Source organism: Rhineura floridana, chromosome 2 (genome assembly GCF_030035675.1).
Source record: "Rhineura floridana isolate rRhiFlo1 chromosome 2, rRhiFlo1.hap2, whole genome shotgun sequence".
Lineage (NCBI taxonomy): Eukaryota > Metazoa > Chordata > Lepidosauria > Squamata > Rhineuridae > Rhineura > Rhineura floridana.
In genome coordinates, this window is record NC_084481.1 from 218,582,600 (window position 1) to 218,600,495 (window position 17,896).

Here is a 17,896-nt window from a genome sequence, read left to right on the forward strand (position 1 = left end):
AATGAATTAAATTTTATCAAGAGGTTTTGTTCTGTTTGTTTGGGAGTCAACCAAGACAAAGGGTCTTCTCTTCACTCCAGGTGTTGATTACAGCTGAGCTAGAAAGACCAATTATTACATTTAGCAAATGGTCACTACTTATCTTGGATACATAAAAGAGTCACACACTCTTGTGTTGAATCCTCCCCATAATTTCAAACATCCTGGGAATGCTTTTTACAAAGATTTTTTTGTAAAGAGACCAGTAGCAAAGTTCCATGGAACATGTGCAAAACTCTATTGCTTTTGAAAATGACACAGCTTCTTAAACATCCACCAACAGAGGCGAATTCTTCAGGTATCTAGTGCAACTGACTCCAGACCATGAAAGTTTTTTGCCACACTAAATCTGGTTTAGTTTTTTAAGGTGCCAACAAGCTGCCTTCTCGTTCTAGATCAGGGTTGGAAAATCTTTGGCCCTCAAGGTGCAGCTGAATTAGGGCTGCCATCAGACCCAAGCATGGCCAATGGCCTGGAATAATGGGAGTGGTGCAGAGTGGTAAGTAGCGGTAATGCAGCCGAAGCTCTGCTCATGGCAGGAGTTCAATTCCAATGGAAGGAGGAAGTCAAATCTCCGGTAAAAGGGGTCGAGGTCCACTCAGCCTTCCATCCATCCGTGGTTGGTAAAATGAGTACCCGGCATATGCTGGGGGTAAAGAAAGGCTGGGGAAGGAACTGACAAAACCACCCCATATATACGGTCTGCCTAGTAAACATCTCAAGACGTCACCCTAAGAGTCAGAAACGACTGGCACTACAAGTGCGGGGACACCTTTACCTTTAGTTCAGCAACACCTGGAGGGCCAAAGGTTCCCCACACCTGTTCTTGATAAATTTTCTTTAGGACTGGGACAGCCCGTACTTAACTTGGAATCAAACCATACTGAAAAGAAGGGGATTTTCTTCTGAGTAACTCTAATGTGATTTATGACTACTGCTGAGATATATAAACCAGTGGTTCCCAACCCCCCCCCCTCCGAAAATTGCTAAGGTCTTGGCAGCCCATATACATATTTTTAAAAGGAGCAATACAAATACAATTTTAAAAAATCAATATAAATATTTAAGGCAGACACCCTATGGACCACCTGAATGAAGCTTGTGGACCACAGTTTGGAAACCCCGATTTAGTATGAGAGAAAGTAGCAAACTCTGAGCCTCTAACCGAGCTCCCAGCCTCAGAGAGAGGCAGAGCTACTTTCTTCCTTCACACACATAAAAAGGCGCCCAACCTAAGGCTCCTTTCCCTCATCCCTGCCAGGGACCTTAGCAACAAGGGAGGGAGGGAGGGAGGAAGACAACGGAGCACGCGCGGCTGCGCCTGCGCTTTCGTCCATCTCCCGCTCTCCGCAGCCCCAGCTTCAGCAGCAGCCTGTCTCGGTGCAGGGGATGGTCTCTTCCGGTTCATGTCGGAGCAGAGGAAGCCGGGCGGCCATCTTGGATCATCTGGGAGCGGCGGCGCTGCTGCTGCTGCTGGCTGGAGGGGAGAGGAGGGGGGTAGGAAAGAAGGAAACCCGCTTTGGTGGTGGGGAAGAAAGGGTCTTTCCTACACGCACGGAGCGCGGCCTGGGGGCTCTACAAGACCTCGCTGGGGAGCTGCGGAAGAAGGGCCTGCTCTTTTTTCTCTCTTCTTTTTGCGGGGTGGTGGTGGTAGTAGCTGAGGCGGCTCAAGTAACTGGGACTTCTGCTTGAGAAGAAGAAAGAGGAGGGTAGAGATTTAAAAAAAACATGAGAGCTGAGGCCCGGTGAAGCGGGCTTGGTGCCGGGGAGAGAGGTTGAGGGACGCGGGTGCCTTCCCTGGAGCAGCCTCGAGCGGCCCGCTTTGCTTCTTCCTCAGTGGAGTGCCTGAGAGAGGACTGGGGGAGGCGCAGCAAGCAGGTTTTATTCTGCCCCCCAATACACTCCGGTTCATTCTCGTACTTGGGACTCTGTTGCTGTAGCGCCCTTTGCCTCTGCTCGTCCGCAGCCCCATCCCTCCTTGTAAACTGCTGGTGTCTCCTCATCTCCCTCCCCCTAATCCCAGCCCCTTCTAACACAGGCACATTTCTCTCTCTCCCTCCCCCCTTTTTTGCACTCCATGAGAATCCCTATCCTCTTTAATCCCCTGCCGCCACCTTCTAAGGATCCTAATCTGTCTGTAGGATGATCCCCGAAGACTCCCAGGAGGATACAATGTTCCATTATCAAACTGGAATATAGATGAAAAAGAGGGGTCGTGGTGGAGAAGGAAATAAGTCAAATTTCCCTCCCCACACTCCCCTTTTCTTGATGGTGGTACTACTTCATAACCACTACCATGCAGTTAAAACGCATTTTTTGGTAAATATATATTTGTGGGGAGGAGGGTATTAGGATTTTTAAAATTTTTATATAATATAGCTGGATTTTGCCATCACAAACGGTGCTTCAGCACAAGCGAATGAAAATGTCCACTAGAACTCCGCTGCCTACGGTGAATGAACTGCCCACGGTGAATGAAAATGTGAGTGTACTTCAGGATTGTTTCTTGGCGTAATTTTAAGTTTTACAGTAAGCTGAATGCCTTTTTAATATCTGGTGTTCAATTTCATAGTAGACAGCACAGTATATTTTGCCTCTATCTTACAAGGTATACATGCATAATAAAGTGGGTTATTAAATAGCTGGTGGAAATGTGAGATTTTCTATAAAAATATGAATGCTTGAAGTTGTGATGAAAATGATCGTATACAGTCAAACTGATAATTGAAATGCTTTCAAAGAATAGCTGGACATCATCCTACTGTTATGATGATTGGCTGGTGGATATCTGGTGACAGATGTTTTACAGGTTATTAAAAGTGTTTTCAGTAGGGAAATTCTTATAAAGGCCTGCCTAAAATAACCTTCCTGTTTAAACTTGGAATCTCTCTCAATATCACTTTTCATATTAAAATCCTCAAATGTTAGTGGTATGTCTTTAGAATGCAACACAAATTAAACATCCAACAGATGTTCTTGGGCATACAATGTGCTAATCACTAAAAGTGGATCATGAATAAACTTACTGCAGGAAAGAATGGGTTCTTTCCACTGACAAAGAATAGATTGAATGACCTAGTTAATTTATCTTTCTAATCTGCTTTATATTTCTCTTAAGTGACAAATTGACCTCTTTTGCTGGCAGTCACTTATGTGATTTGAAAGAGACCCCCTTTTTCTGGAAAGAGAGGCTCATCCACTTTCATATATACAGCATTTGAGTGCTGGTAACATAGATGCTAAAGAAAACTGCATTATTTTCAGATAAAATATGTGATTTGGAGGAAATCTGTTAATTGAAAGAAAGTGGAAGTTCAGAGTATCTGGAACTTGGAGAGAAAAAGTTGATTATCTGCTTTAACTTGAGGAACGTTTGACTTGCTGCAAGTTTCATTTTAAATGGGAAAATTATTGTGGGAAATTCTTTGTGTAGGGAAATCCTACACAAAGAAATTGTGTAGAGGAGATATGCTTAGTGATACAGGTCTTAAAACAGAAGAGACATATCTTTTATTATGTGTACTGCTGATTTGATTTAAACTAGACAGTCTCTGATAGGCCCCAAGAAAGAAGACTTTTATTTATATAGTTCATTCATGAATTGCTTCCTATAAAACATTGTAAAGCAATTCAACAATAAAAACATATAAAAACAATTTCAAGTTCAGTACTGATACAGACTGGGATAAAAAAATTTATTTGAAAGGCTTGTTGCAAACGGAAGATTTTCAGTAGGCTCCAACTTGAATGCAAGGAAAACGATACTTTGCTGAGTATTTTGTGATGTATATGTGTAAGCTAGTCTATTCATTATGATTGATTGAGGATACTTGCAACAAGCTTAGATACAGAAGTGGAAAATATGCTCAGCGGAACAATTGTTTCATTGTCAAGGCTTTGGCATTATTGACATAGTAGATAAAACTTCTCTATTCATTGTTTACTTTAGTTTGGAGATTATATAAAGAACTAAAGACTATATTCAGCCATCCATTCCATTTTATTTTACTGTTTGGCCATTGGCCTTAACAGAGAATTCAGACAATAAAAGACAGACTAATGCATACAAATACATTAAAGAAATATTAAAAATACAGTTAAATTAACCCAAAAATCAACAGTCAAATAGAGCCACCCGATGTGTGATCCTTGGATCCATATCCGACAAAAGGAGATCGATGGAAGATGCTAACTGCTCTGGGCCCCGTGTCAAAAACTCATCCAAAAATTTGGCCTGGGGGTGATTGTAAAGGGGGGATTTCAACAAGTAGTGGGGAAGATCTTCCACCTCAGGGGCCCCACAAATGCATAATCTCTGGGCCCGGGGGATCCCTTTATACCAGCCGACCAGAAACACAGTAGGCATTGTCTGAAACCTTAAAGAAGTGAAAGCATGTCGCAATTTCACTGATGTAAGTTGGTCCAAATACTTTGCTCTGGAGTGATCAAATTTGAAAGAACCATACCACTTACTAAATTTAGAATTTATTATTGCTAGCCTGGCTAACCGGGCGCTGTGATTGAAAATGGCCTCCTTAAGGCAAAACTTATTGGAGGGGTCTACTAGGACAAGATGATCATTATGGTATAGTTGGCAGATCCTTGTCAGCTGTGCAGACCAAAACTTGTCTGATAAGGCTTTTTCAGCACTTATTTTTAAGGTAGGTCTTGAAGAAGTTTGTGTGCCAACCTTCCAATAGTTTAACAGGGCAAGATGGATCCGGGCTCTAATGGAGGGAAGACCTACCTCTGCGTAACATCGCCGCTGGGGTGGATGAGGGTAAAAACAAAAGTTTTTTCAAAAATTTGTTCTGGACTATCTCTAACTGATCTAATAATGGGTTCTCCCAGCCCCAAATCGGGGCTCCATATAGTATCATGGCTAATATCTTGCTCTGGAATATTTTCAATGCGGGTGTGGCTAGATTACCCCCTGCCGAGCTGTAGAAATTGAGTAATGATCCGCTAGATCTCAAAGCGGCTAACTTCGTGGACTCAATATGCTTCCTCCATGAGAGGGAGTCAGTAAAATAGACTCCTAAGTATTTAAATGTCTGGCATTGGTCAATCGGCTGGCCATTTATTGACCATTTATGAATGGAGGGCCTCTTGCCAAAGACCATAATCTTGGTCTTGGAGCAGTTTATTTCGAGTTTTTCCGAGTCACAATAAATAGAAAGTCTAGCCAGGGCCCTTCTCAATCCTATGCGGGTGATTGATAGAAGAATCATATCATCCGCATAGAGCAGTAACGATACTTTCCTAGAACCCAGGGAAGGAGGGAAAAGATCTAAACCTGAGATAGTCGCGACAATATCATTTAAATAAAAATTAAATAAGAAGGGGGCTAATAAACAGCCCTGTTTTACTCCTTTCGAAACTGGGAAGGGATCTGTTAAGGAGCCTGAAGGGCCTACTCTTGCACAGTTGTTGGAATACAGTGCCTTTAACAGAAACAGTAAACGTCTGTCAATGTTGGAGTTGGCTAATTTTTCCCATAGCCTCCTTGTTCTATCGATGGAGTCAAAAGCGGCAGCTAGATCGACAAAAGCTGCATACAAATGCTTTGTCGGGCCACAAAGTGATTGCCTGACTATAAAGGCGAGAGTAGCACAATGATCTATTGTACTTTGGCCCTTCCCCCTTGTTCTGGATAAATAATTTGGTTGGCCTCTTCCCATTCCTCTATTTTAACAACAGAAATATAGCATAGAGCTTAGCTCCAATGTCCAGCAAACTAATGGGGTGATAGTTATTTGGGTCCTGACACTCTCCCTTTTTATGGATTGGAACAATGATACTCTGATTCCACCCGTTAGGGAACACCCCTGTGTTGTTTATTTGGGTGAAGAGTTTGGCGAGGATTGGTGCCCACCAGTCAGGAAAGTTTTTGAAAATTTCTGGGGGCATCATATCCTCGCCAGGTGCCTTCCCCTGTTTAAGGGAGGAAATAAGTTCCTTAATTTGGGTAGATGTGACTGGGGGCCAATAGGACAATAGTGACTCTTTTCGCAAAAGGGAAGGGACTCGGGATACTGGATAAGAATAAGAGTGATGGAGTTGAGCAAAATGGTCAAACCATTGTCTTGCAGGGATCAGGCAAGGGACCGAAGGACAGTTAGAATGAGTCCCCCTGGCAACCAGCTCCCAAAACCTGCTTTCATTTTTGTCCTTAACAGCTTGTGCCAGTATGCACCAGCCGGTTCTAACAAAGGACTCCTTTTTCTGTTTTAGCATTACCTTATAGTTTGATCTAAGGGGACTAGTATTTCCCGGGAGTAATTTGTTGGGTCTCTTATTGCTGTCCTGGCAAAATTCATTAGATGTTTCCTGGCCAACTTGCACTCTTTGTCAAACCATGTCTTAGCCCAATATTTAGAAGTCTCTTGTAGAGAGGGCCGAGTTACCCTTGGTCTCAGTGCAGAAATAATAGCTTGATAATGGGACAAGAACTCCTCCACTTCCTTAATAAAATTTTGTCAGTAGAGTTGAAAGGGGGCACTGGCCAGAAGATGTGCAATAGAAGTATATACCGCTGGAGACCAGCGGATTCTTCGTTCGGCCAGCAGTAGTCCCGAATCCGGGAACCATTGGGAGGACAGACAAGGGATAGGGATCTTAAGAAACAGTACAAGGGGGAAGTGGTCACTTTCGGACCTATTATCTACTTTAAACCCTGCGATCTCTGAATACAGGGGTGCTGAAATAAAGATGTAATCAATTACACTGGCTCCTCTATTGGTCATGTAGGTAAATGCACCATTTGATAAATCCACCTCAGAGCCATGGGGACATATCATCTGAAACAAGTTAAGCTCGGTTAACCAGCGGCCCTGTTTATTAGATTGAATATCCAGAGATGTTCTGCCTTCTATATGTGGGAGGGGATAAGGACCTTGATTAGAGGAGGCCTCTGACAGGGTGCTACGGGATCCCAATCTGGCATTAAAATCACCACAAAGAATTATATGTGCATGGGGGAATTGTCTCCCGAGTTCACTTAAGATATCTGATAATTGGTCCCAGGTGGATTCCATACTGGCTATGGTGGGGGGAAAATAAACGTTGACACATATAAGAGAGCCAAATTGGCTACCAACTATCCTCACCACTTGCATATATTGTGGGCACCCACATGACAGTAGCTCAAGATCCGCCAGGAGATCCACTGAGATGAAAGTACAGAGGCCACCACTAGCACGGCCTTTAGTGTTATATTTAGTTGCGGGACAATTAAAAGCATGATACCCTTGAAGAAACGGAGTATTCTCAGGGAGCAACCAGGTTTCCTGCAAGCAAATGATCTTATGTTTTTGTAAGTGGGATATCCATTCCGAGTCATGGAATTTATTGTCCCAACCCATGATATTCCAAGATAAGATTGAAAGTAGTCATTTGCTGGAAACACTGATATCATTATCCTTAAGGAGGGCACCGCCAGCTGCATTGCTTGCAGGGCTTGTACTTAGCCCCTCATCCGCCCTCCTGTAGTCCTCAGCTGATTTTGCTAGATTTAGCGTTTTTACCTCGATGGGCATAGGTGGAGGTGATCTCCCCTCCTTTTTGGACCATTTGGGGGGGAGGATTTACCTAGCTCTGCCTCCTCTAAATACCTCATCTTGTGCCATGCCGCCATAGGATCGCTAATGGGGAAGGGGGGGAAATCTTGCTCCTTTCCAAGTTCTTCGTTACCTGAAGAAGGTGAAGGTGGAATTGGTACGGGTAACTGGGTATGAATGTTCACAAGATGAAACTTCATAAGATCGAGTCTAGATAGAATCACAAGTCTGTCTCTAAATGGAAGAGAGGTAAAGGAGCTTAGCAGAGCCTTTTCGTCCTCATCAAAGGGCTCCAAAGACCATCGAAGCGACTGGTCCATTTCTTGCATAGTCGAAATCAGTGAGAGATTAGGTTCGATTGGAGTAGCTTTGTCCTCTAGGACGATGGAATCTTCAGGGTCCGGGGCTGTTGAGAGCTTAGGTGTTGATTTTTGCTTTCGAGGAGGAGAGATATAGGACATCCGTAGTGGGACCAGTGAGTGGGGAGGTGTTTTATTTTCAAAATAGCGGTGAATGATAACGCCTGTTCGTGCTAGCGTCTGTTTGTAATGCCAAAATTTTTTGGCTGTCTTCTGTGAAGCAAAGGAGACTATTGTCCGAGCATTTGTTCCATTGAAATATAAGTATTCCACTTGGGTTATGTCCTTTAGATGAAGGTAAGTCTGAGAACAGTGTTTTAAGAGCTCCCTCAGATGCAGTTTTCGGTCAGTTTGGGGCAAAAAGCCAGGAGGTTTAGGATAGTTATCAAAAACTAGTTTATGTTGAATCCAAACTAGCTGCCATATTGAGGAATTCGATTTGGCTGGCTGGGCAGAAGATAAAATCTCCATTGATGGGAACCCAGGTCCTAACTTCTGGACATTGGAGTCGCCTTCTTGACTTGCTTGAGCTCCCCTTGAGAGTTCTTGTTGTATTGGCGGGGTCATAATGGAGGGGTTCATTTTTGGAAGTGTTGCACCAATTTGTGGGAGCACGTTCTTCTTTTTGTCGTCTTTCCCTTTTGCCTGCGATGTAGATATGGATTGGCCCAATAGTGCAAATAGTTTATGGAAGCTCATTTTGTTAACCCCTGACATTTTTTGATTTTTTAAGTTCTTTGTTTTTTTGGCCTTAGGTAGATTTTTTTTTTCCTCTTAAGAGCTCCACCTAGAATTGAGGAGCGGCCCGAATGCAAAGCTTGCGGAAGATGTACTGTCAGAGGATCCATTGAAGGGGCCAGAGTATTTTGCTGAGATGAAGCAAGGGGTTTTAGATGGAACTCCACAAGAGTTGTTAGAAGTTCAGTTGTATATTCAGCCAGAGTTAATAAATTCAATTATGGAATCTTTGTAGACTTTATTCCAGGCCCCCAAAGTTGCCTGTTAGAGAATATTGTCCTAAATCGGACACTTCTGTAGTTCATTGTCAGGTTTATTCAGTAGGTTTAACAATGTGGCCACTTACTAAACTAGTATCTAGCTAGTAAAAGAGTATCAGCAATTTCATCATGCTTAGAAGTCTTTGGTGGGGACTGCTCAAACCATTCTCCAGTGTCCAAATTCTAGACTAGATTAATTTTTAAATGGATTGTGGATAGTTGTTTTAGTTAAAAAATAAAGCAAATTGAACATTTGCACCTGTAAGTTCATTTGTGTAAATAAGTGTTTTTCCCTTCCTTTTTATCATTGTTCAAGTCCATGTATTCTTCCATTTCTATCATTGCATTTGTAGTGGGGGAGAGGTTAGGTGAAAGAAGCATAGAATAAAAACTGAAATTTAGGCCCCAGGTCACTGTTGAATCACCTACTCCCAAATACACCACCCTAGTCTTTGAGATATAGTGGGGACACTCTCTTAATAATGCTGCACTTGCACATGGTGTGGTATGTTGCAACACATGAGAAACTGTTCTTTATACTGGCATCCTGATGGTAGAATGCCCTCCCCTCACAGAATCGATTGCCACCAATCTTGATAAATATTAGGCATCTTGTAAAGAGATTTTCATTCACTCAAGCATTTGGTCAGTTGACTAGAGGAGATTTTTGCCACTGTTTCAGTCCTATTATAAATTTGATTTATTGTGGTGTGAGTTTTTTTAGACTTTTATTTTAGTATGTATTTAATGTAGTACCCCACTCTAGAATTGATTTTAATGAGGGTTGGGTTATAAATCACCTAAATAAATTACCTAAATTGTTTTTTGGTTCGATGGTCTTGGGGCTACCTTCTGAACTTCTTTATACTTATTTTTCATTTCTGGTATGAGGAAGGGATGCAATTGAGCCAGTGCTGATTTTTTCAAGGTAGTACTGAACATCATCTGTTGGCAAAGACAGATACTGTTTACTACAGTTTCATATTGGTTTCTAGAAAAATGCTGAATGAGCATTGTTCTTGCCTGTGCTTGAAGTTGAACCATATTAAGTAATTTTTAAAGTGAAGGCATATCCTACAAGTCAGTGCAGAAACCCATTTTTCTTTTGTACAACTAGGCATAATGACATTCTCTAAAAGCATTTTGAGGTTTATAAACTATGACTGGCCAAAGACAGTCTGTCCTCTGAAATTAAATAGCCGAGTTCATTATTTATTTATTTAATAAATTTATATCCCACCCTTCCTTCCAGTAGGAGCCCAGGACGGAATTCTGACCCTTTATGGCTGCTTCATGTGAGCTTAAGCCTTGAGTTTCTGTTTAGTTTTAACTAGCTTCTTTGAGATGCTGTGTACCCCACTGAAAAGCTGCTTCATATATTAGCCTTTCCACATGTACCTGCCTGTCAGCGACTGTCTGTCAGTGCCTCTTGGGAATGTTCACACTTGGAGGTGGTTTACACATTGCATTAAACAATTATTGAGCGCTGGTGCATGCTGCCAGATGTTCCTGAGTCACTCTTCCCTGCTTCTGCTGCTGTACAGGGAAGCAACAAACCAGAGGCTGGCTTTTCATTACATGTGACCCAGCGCAAAAGATTAGGAGGCTAAAGTTTGTTCTTGGTTTAATTTGATGTGTGAATCAGGCCTTCCTCCAAGCAACAGCTTCCAAACACAGAGAAATTAACATTTCTATTGATTTTACTAATGATGTAGTACATGGGTATATGCAATGAAGTCACTCTGAGTTTTGTTGGTTAAATAATGTTTGGTTAGCAGGATGCATATACAGCTGGTAGAGCACAGTGGGGAGGAGAGCCTGGCTAGGAGTCCAGAGTCTGCAAGTTCAAGTCCCCGCTTGTGTCTCCTGGGTGTAAAGATCACCCAGCTAAAGATCATCCCACAGTGAATGGCTCAGGGGTTATGTGCCCTGCCACCTGTGCAGCCGTGGGCAAGTTGCATAGTCCCAAGGAGCCCAGTTGCCCCCCAGCTGGCAGTTGTGGACAAGGAAGGGGCTGACTTTTGCAGTTGTGGCAAGCTGAGCAGGCCCTAGCCAGCTGGGGAGGACTAGCCTCAGAGGGAGGCAATGGTAAACCCCCTCTGAATACCGCTCACCATGAAAACCCTATTTGTAGGGTAGCCATAAGTCGGGATTGACTTGAAGACAGTCCATTTCCATTTTCAGCAAGATGCATGAACATGCAGTGGGCAGTATTTCGTGCCAAAAATTAACTCTCAGCATTACATGAAACAGTCTTTACACTGCTTCTCCAGCAGAAAATTGGATGACTTTAATTTGTTTTACATTATTGAAGTATTTCAGGACTAGTTCAGTATTATTGCTTTGGCTTAGGCTGACTTGGAAAGCATTAGTCTAAAAACAAAATCCGCTTTCTGTTTGAACTGCATTTTTCTGGGCACTATATTTGTTTTGTTTTTTTACATTTTTTTCTGGGCTCTATTTATTTAGGAACATAGGAAGTTGCCTTCTACTGAGACAGACCCTTGGTTCATCTAGCTCAGTATTGTTTACAGTGACTGGCAATGGCTCTCCAAAGTTCCAGACAGGGTTCTCTCCCAGTCTTACTTGGACATACCAGGGATTGAACCTGGGACCTTCCGCATGCAAAGCAGATGCACTGAGCTAAAGTCCATCCTTCATTTGTTTTTTGTATATAGACTGTCCTGCATCTCGTAGGAAGCACTATCAAGGTTCCTGCAAGTTATTGCACATTTTATTCAGTCATTTAGAAGACACATTTGTGGTGTGAAATGAAACATATTTACTGTACGCTCTTGTCTCCGTGGCCTTATCATAGTGAATTCTGCTGTAATAGTTGATCAGTGAAAGTGTATTGCATTGTCTCTCTGTAGAAGGAGGGCATACATTTGGGGACACCAAACCACTATCCAAGTCTTCCACGTAGTAACACTTTTAATAGCAACAGTTTGGGCATTGCTATGGAGCATGGTCCACAGTGTACTAGCAGCTATGGCTGTTTTATTCACAGTACATGCATTTTTACTTTGAGGTGGGTTCCAGTATGTTTAGTGGTGATTACTTCCAGGTGAGTGTGTATAGGGTTGTGCTGTGAGTCAGATGTGGAGACCTTCCGGGAAGGGTGACTTAGCCTGTGCCTGCTTTTGAGACGGGCTCCTGCCTCAAAAGAAGCTTATTCAGATATATCAGTCAGTTTTTTCTTTTTTTTTTGACTGATTAAACTTCTCCCGGGTAGGGAGAAACGAAGAGATTAACCTCAAAGCCTATTTTTGTTGGGACGACCAGATCTCATTAATTTATGGGACGAGGTCCAGCCGACGAAGGTGGGACGGATTTTCAACAGCAAGCTCTATCTGTTAAAGCGAACGTTCATCTTATCTTCTAAGAGAGAACGCACTAACAGGCAAGCACCCTTCTTTCTATATTTTTCTTTTACTTGACTTAAATTGTTGCTGTTTAAAAGAGATTTGCCAGATTGATCGGTTTTTGACATCTTACTGGGGAGCCATAACTTCTCTCTGCTACGCACTAATTAATAGCTTATCTCTGTTTTTGTTGCAAAAAGCTGTCCTGGATTTGCATTCTAAAGATATACACAGAAGAGGGATTTCTATTCCAGATTTTTATTTTGAAGAATATTATACTGTCTGAGACTACTCTCTTTTTGGTCTATTTTATTTTGACGAATCTGTTTCTTGACGACTGCCATTAATTGTTTCGATCCTGGGAACTGCATTTTGTTTACTTAACTATGGAGAGATAAGGCTGTCTGCTCTGTTTATACTGTGATGTCACCAAGTTTGGAGTATTAACCCAATTGTTGCTGAAATAAGAAGTGGTTTTCCTATATTTTTCTTTTAAAATGGCAATTAAGAAAGTGGCTGAGAAGCTGGAAATAACTATGTTTCAGAAAATAATGGATGAGATTGAGATAACGAAACAAAACCTGCGACAGGGTTGTAAGGAGCTGAAAATTGAATTGAGTAAAATGAAGCAGGAGATTAAAGATATAGGGGTCCCTGTGAGAGAGGTGACCCTGGAAGGGGTCCCTGTGAGAGAGGAGACCCCGGAGATTGGAACAAACGTGGAACAGGAAAAAGATTTGGAGTCTATGGACTTTAGAAACAAAATCTATTGTTTGGAGACACAGGAGATTAAAGACATAGGGGTCCTTGTGAGAGAGGAGACCCTGGAGACTGGAACAGGGGTCCCTGTGAGAGAGGAGACCCTGGAGACTGGAACAGGGGTCCCTGTGAGAGAGGAGATCCCTGAGATTGGAACAAACGTGGAACAGGAACAAGATTTGGAGTCTATGGACTTTAGAAATAAAATCTATTGTTTGGAACTCAATGTTATCTCTGAAGAAATTAATGAAGATTCTAGAGATAAAGTTATCAATGGCATGGATAATCTTCTGGACTGGAATGATGTGATGGAGCCCAATATAGAGAAAATCTATGGAATTAACTGCAGCCATGTGACAATGGAAAAACTTTCAAGAGATGACCCAGTGTATTTTGAAAAAAAGAACAGAGATATGATTTTACAGCAGTATTTCAGCAACCTATTCAGAATGGATGGCAAGAAAATATTTGGGATAGAGGTAATTCCCATCAGACTCTTACTATATGACTATGGCTTTGACAGCAAGATTATTATGGAATACTGATAATGGAAGATTGGATACTGAAATTACTGGACTTAACAAGACTACTGAAGATGGAAGATGGAAAATGGAACTAATAGGGATAATAGAACAATGGCTACTGAAATTACTGAACCTAACAGATTCTGATGTGATGGATTAATGGAAATGTTTATTTTGACTATGGTTATGACAATAAGATTATCATAATTAGTAATGAGATGGATTAATTGATATGTTTATCTGGGAAAAAAAAATTGATAGATATATTTCTTAAAGAATTGAAACCTCTCTTTGACTTTTTGTGGAAAGAATAAAGTAATGTTTATGAGATTTGATGATTAAGTAAGATAACTATTGGAGGAAAGTGATTTTATAATATGACTTAAGAGACAGGATTGTTATATATTATAGACTTATAACTGATCTGATCTTTGACAAATGGGAAGTCAATATTTTACTCTTTATTTTTTATTTTTATTTTTATTTTTATTTATTTTTTTTTTTGTTTAATTATTTTTGATTTTGTTTTTTGTCTTTGAATGTTTTATGATTTCGTCTTGTATGTTTTATGAAAATTTGAATAAAAATTATTGAAAAAAAAAAAAAAAGATGTGGAGACCTTGGAAAAATGGGAGGAGATGGGTTTTTTGTCCCCCCCTTTTTCCAATTTTCAGGGGGTGGGGAGACCAAAAAGGCTTAAAAACAGTTTCCCCCTTTTTTTCTGGGCCTTCACATCTCTAGATACATATATCCGGAACTGTACTCCGGAACCAAGTCACAGACACATCTAGTTCATCTGAAAAATAGTGCCTTTAGTGGCCATTTTTACCTTAAAAAACATGTGTACTTTCATATCTGAATATGGATCTGTACATTTCATAGCCCTTGATATGGGTGCCCTTGGTTATTTCAAGGCATTTGAATAAATGAGGTTGTATTGTATATCCCTTTTAGGCTTGGAGTTTGACCTTTAAAATAAAAAAAGGTAAAGTGTCCCCGCACCTGTAGTGTGAGTCGTTTCCGACTCTTAGGGTGACGTCTTGCGATGTTTACTAGGCAGTCTGTGTATATGGGGTGGGATTGCCAGTTCCTTCCCCGGGCTTTCTTTACCCCCCAGCATATGCCGGGTACTCATTTTACCGACCACGGATGGATGGAAGGCTGAGTGGACCTTGACCCCTTTTACCGGAGATTCGACTTCCTCCTTCCGTTGGAATCGAACTCCGGCCGTGAGCAGAGCTTTCAGCTGCGTTACTGCCGCTTACCACTCTGTACCACAAAAACTGAACACCAAAAACTCCTATTATAGTAAGTTCTTGAGGATCAAATCTCTAACTGAACTTTTGGGCCAAAAATTAGCTTCTTAAAGGTACCATTTCATTGAATCACAGGATTACAATCTGAACAGGGGTTTTCTAAAACCAGTCTCAGATCTTTGACCATTGGGTGCCCTTCTGGCTTCATACATAATTACTAACAATGGCTATGTGGGAATTGGACTTAGTTGGCAGTTTTATTAATGATTCAGGCTTGGCTATGTCTTGCTCTTCAGCTGCTATATTTACACTTCAGTGCTGATGTCAGAAAAACTTGTTTCGATCAGTGAACAAAGTCACTGTGACTTGGATGATATAGTAAGTCTCAGATACACGCTACCGATTCAACCTTTTCTTAAAGAAAAACCACTCTGAACATTCTTGCACTAAAAAACTCCTTGTTTTGTTATCACTGTCTAATTCCTTATTCTAATTTTCTTCCTCCTAGTCTCTAACTTGATAGAACTTTATCTTTTTGTTTTGTGATTAAATCCAATACCACCCTCCCTCCAGATACTCTGGGTCCTGCACTTTATCTGCATAACTCCAATATTTCACGAGTTTTCAGTACTCATTTTTTACAACATGACATTATTACAATATACCTATGACCCAAACCTGATGATTGCTACTGCTTATGTAACTAAGCAGACACTGAGGAAATAATAGTATAAAAGAGAGGCTGAATGTTGGTATTTTAATAGTCCCTTGGCCTTAAAGAGATACTTCAACCTTTTTGGCTGCCAGGGTTCAACAGGCTGTTCCCATTTCTGGCTCCTTGGCATGATGATGCCCAGCTTTGTCACTCTTCCCCAGTCTGTAGGTTGGCTGTGGATAAGATTCTATATTTGGAATATAAGTACTTGCATTTGACCTACACAGTTAAACCTGCATGTGAAATACATTGACACTGATAAATGAAAATATTACAGGAAAATCTCTGTTGACCACATAGCTGATGATTCAGTGGATCATGTACTTAGCCCTTGGCAGGTCAATATTGTTAGCTTTCTATTAGTTGCTGAATGTACTACTGTCTTGGAATTATGTCCTTTTTGTGGTGGTTTAATTTCTTCCTTGTTGCCTTTGAAGGTTTGATTTGTTAAGATGTTCCTTCTTTTTAATGTGGAGAGAAATTAGGATATGTGTTAAACACATCAAGCTTTTTGTAGTAAAGATTATACTTCCTCTGATGGTTATCTTTTTAAAACTGATTATTGTTTGGCAAGTATGGTCTGGTTAAAATGGCCAATCAGTTTAGCAGGAGATGTGTAATTGGCCAGGAGAAGAAACTGGCCCTAAGAACATAAAGATTGTGTTTGCACTATAATATCTGTTGTTTAAATTGCAGTATGACTTCTGGTTTCAAGCTTCTGACTGCCTGTCTAGCTGTGTAGCTCTTAAATAAAACTGATCTTGCATTCTTTTCACATTAAAGTGAAATGCAGTAGCCTAAGGAGTGTATATGTGTGCCTTAGAATATGTTCCCCTGACTGTTTTTAGAGACTGTTTTATTTACAAAAGGATGCTTCCCCCATTCCAGGATATAACACCATGTGAAAGAGAGATTGTATAAAATAATGGGAATGATAGAGTTTAATGCATTTAGAAGTGCAAAGGTCTGCATAAATTCTTTATCAGTAAAAGTTTTCATAGAGATCACATGATTCTGGTAGAAAGACATGTTGCATTTGACGTCTAAAATCCATGTATTAATAATAAACCACCAAGTGCAGAAGTCCCACAGGCTTAAAACAACTTTGCAGAAATATAAACTTGGACAAACTCCACAGAAGACCAAAAGTTTCTTACTATGACAAAGTCCTGATGAAGCTCTGACTTTGTTCTTTGAAATTAACATGTAGTCTTGGATCAAGTTTTAGAGTTACAGGGTGAGTGGAAGGTGAAATATGAATTTCAGAATGCTGATAATTTAGTGTTTTTGGGGTAGGGTGGAGTGCACAGAGGAGATCCAATAAATTAGAGAAGTTCTCTAACTGACCTATTACCAGGTGTCCCAGCCCTACACCATAGGTTACAATTGGCAAAGGTAGGACTCTAAAGTGAGTGGTATGTTTTACCTATCAGTGAATTATTAGGTTCTGCTGACCACTTAAAACTACTACTTTCCCATAAAGTTGTTGGATAGTCTTGTAGGACTTCTGATAATTGGAGCTATGATCACTGGTGCTGTGTCTGTCTGCTTTCAAACTCTTACTTGCCATAGATTGAGCTGATCTGATGCCATAGAAGCCAGGAGTAGTAGTTGGGGACTTCTGGGGAAAGCAGGGCTGTGGAGTCAGTATGCCAGACCTTCGACTCCGACTCCTCTTTTTTTCTACTCTCCGACTCAGACTCCACCCAAAATTGCTTCCGACTCCACGACTCCGACTCCACATCCCTGGGGGAAAGTGAATGAAAGGAGATAAAAGGTGGGTCTGAATGTCAAGGGCTTAAGGACAAGAGGTAGCCTGAAAGAAGGAAAGTGAGGGAGGTTAGGTGACAGATGCAGGGTCTAGATGGATATGGGAAATGCGTGAAAGAAATGATAGAGGGCAAGGGTGGGGAACCTGTGGCCCTCCACATGTTGTTGTACTCCCAACTCCTGTCAGCCCCAGCCAACATGACTAATAGTTGAGGTCCAACAACATCTGGAGGGCCACAGGTTCCCTACCCCTGGTATAGGGAATGGAGGTAGAAACCTGACTGAAAGCCTAGTGTGTAGCAGCCCCTCTCCAGGATTGGTTAAGAAACATGTTGGTTTTAGGAAAACAAGAGTCTGACTGTGTTTTTTGTTAGATAGGATTTAGACAAATGAGAAGGACTGAAGTTTCAAAAAAACTACTAGAGAAGCACTTTCTTATTACACAGGTGGGGCAGACTGAGGAGGGTCATGGCACTGCATGGCATCTATTTCTGATTACGGGAAATTATAGACATACTCTCACATGCAAATCTAATGGAAGCTTCATTTTTA

General features: G+C 41.2%; 1 protein-coding gene across 5 annotated transcripts in view; it reads left to right on the forward strand.

Moving 5' to 3' along the window:
• The first annotated feature begins 1,292 nt into the window (after nt 1-1,292).
• Nucleotides 1,293-17,896, forward strand: part of MARK3 (microtubule affinity regulating kinase 3) — an 89,490-nt gene continuing 72,886 nt past the window's right edge. For 3 of the 5 annotated variants that reach the window (XM_061612239.1, XM_061612243.1, XM_061612241.1), the window contains exon 1: nt 1,293-2,521. In XM_061612239.1, coding sequence (XP_061468223.1) covers nt 2,459-2,521 — 63 coding nt within the window. In that variant the 5' untranslated portion in view covers nt 1,293-2,458. The remainder of the gene's footprint in view (nt 2,522-17,896) is intronic. The other 2 variants (XM_061612244.1, XM_061612242.1) reach the window with 1 other exon arrangement.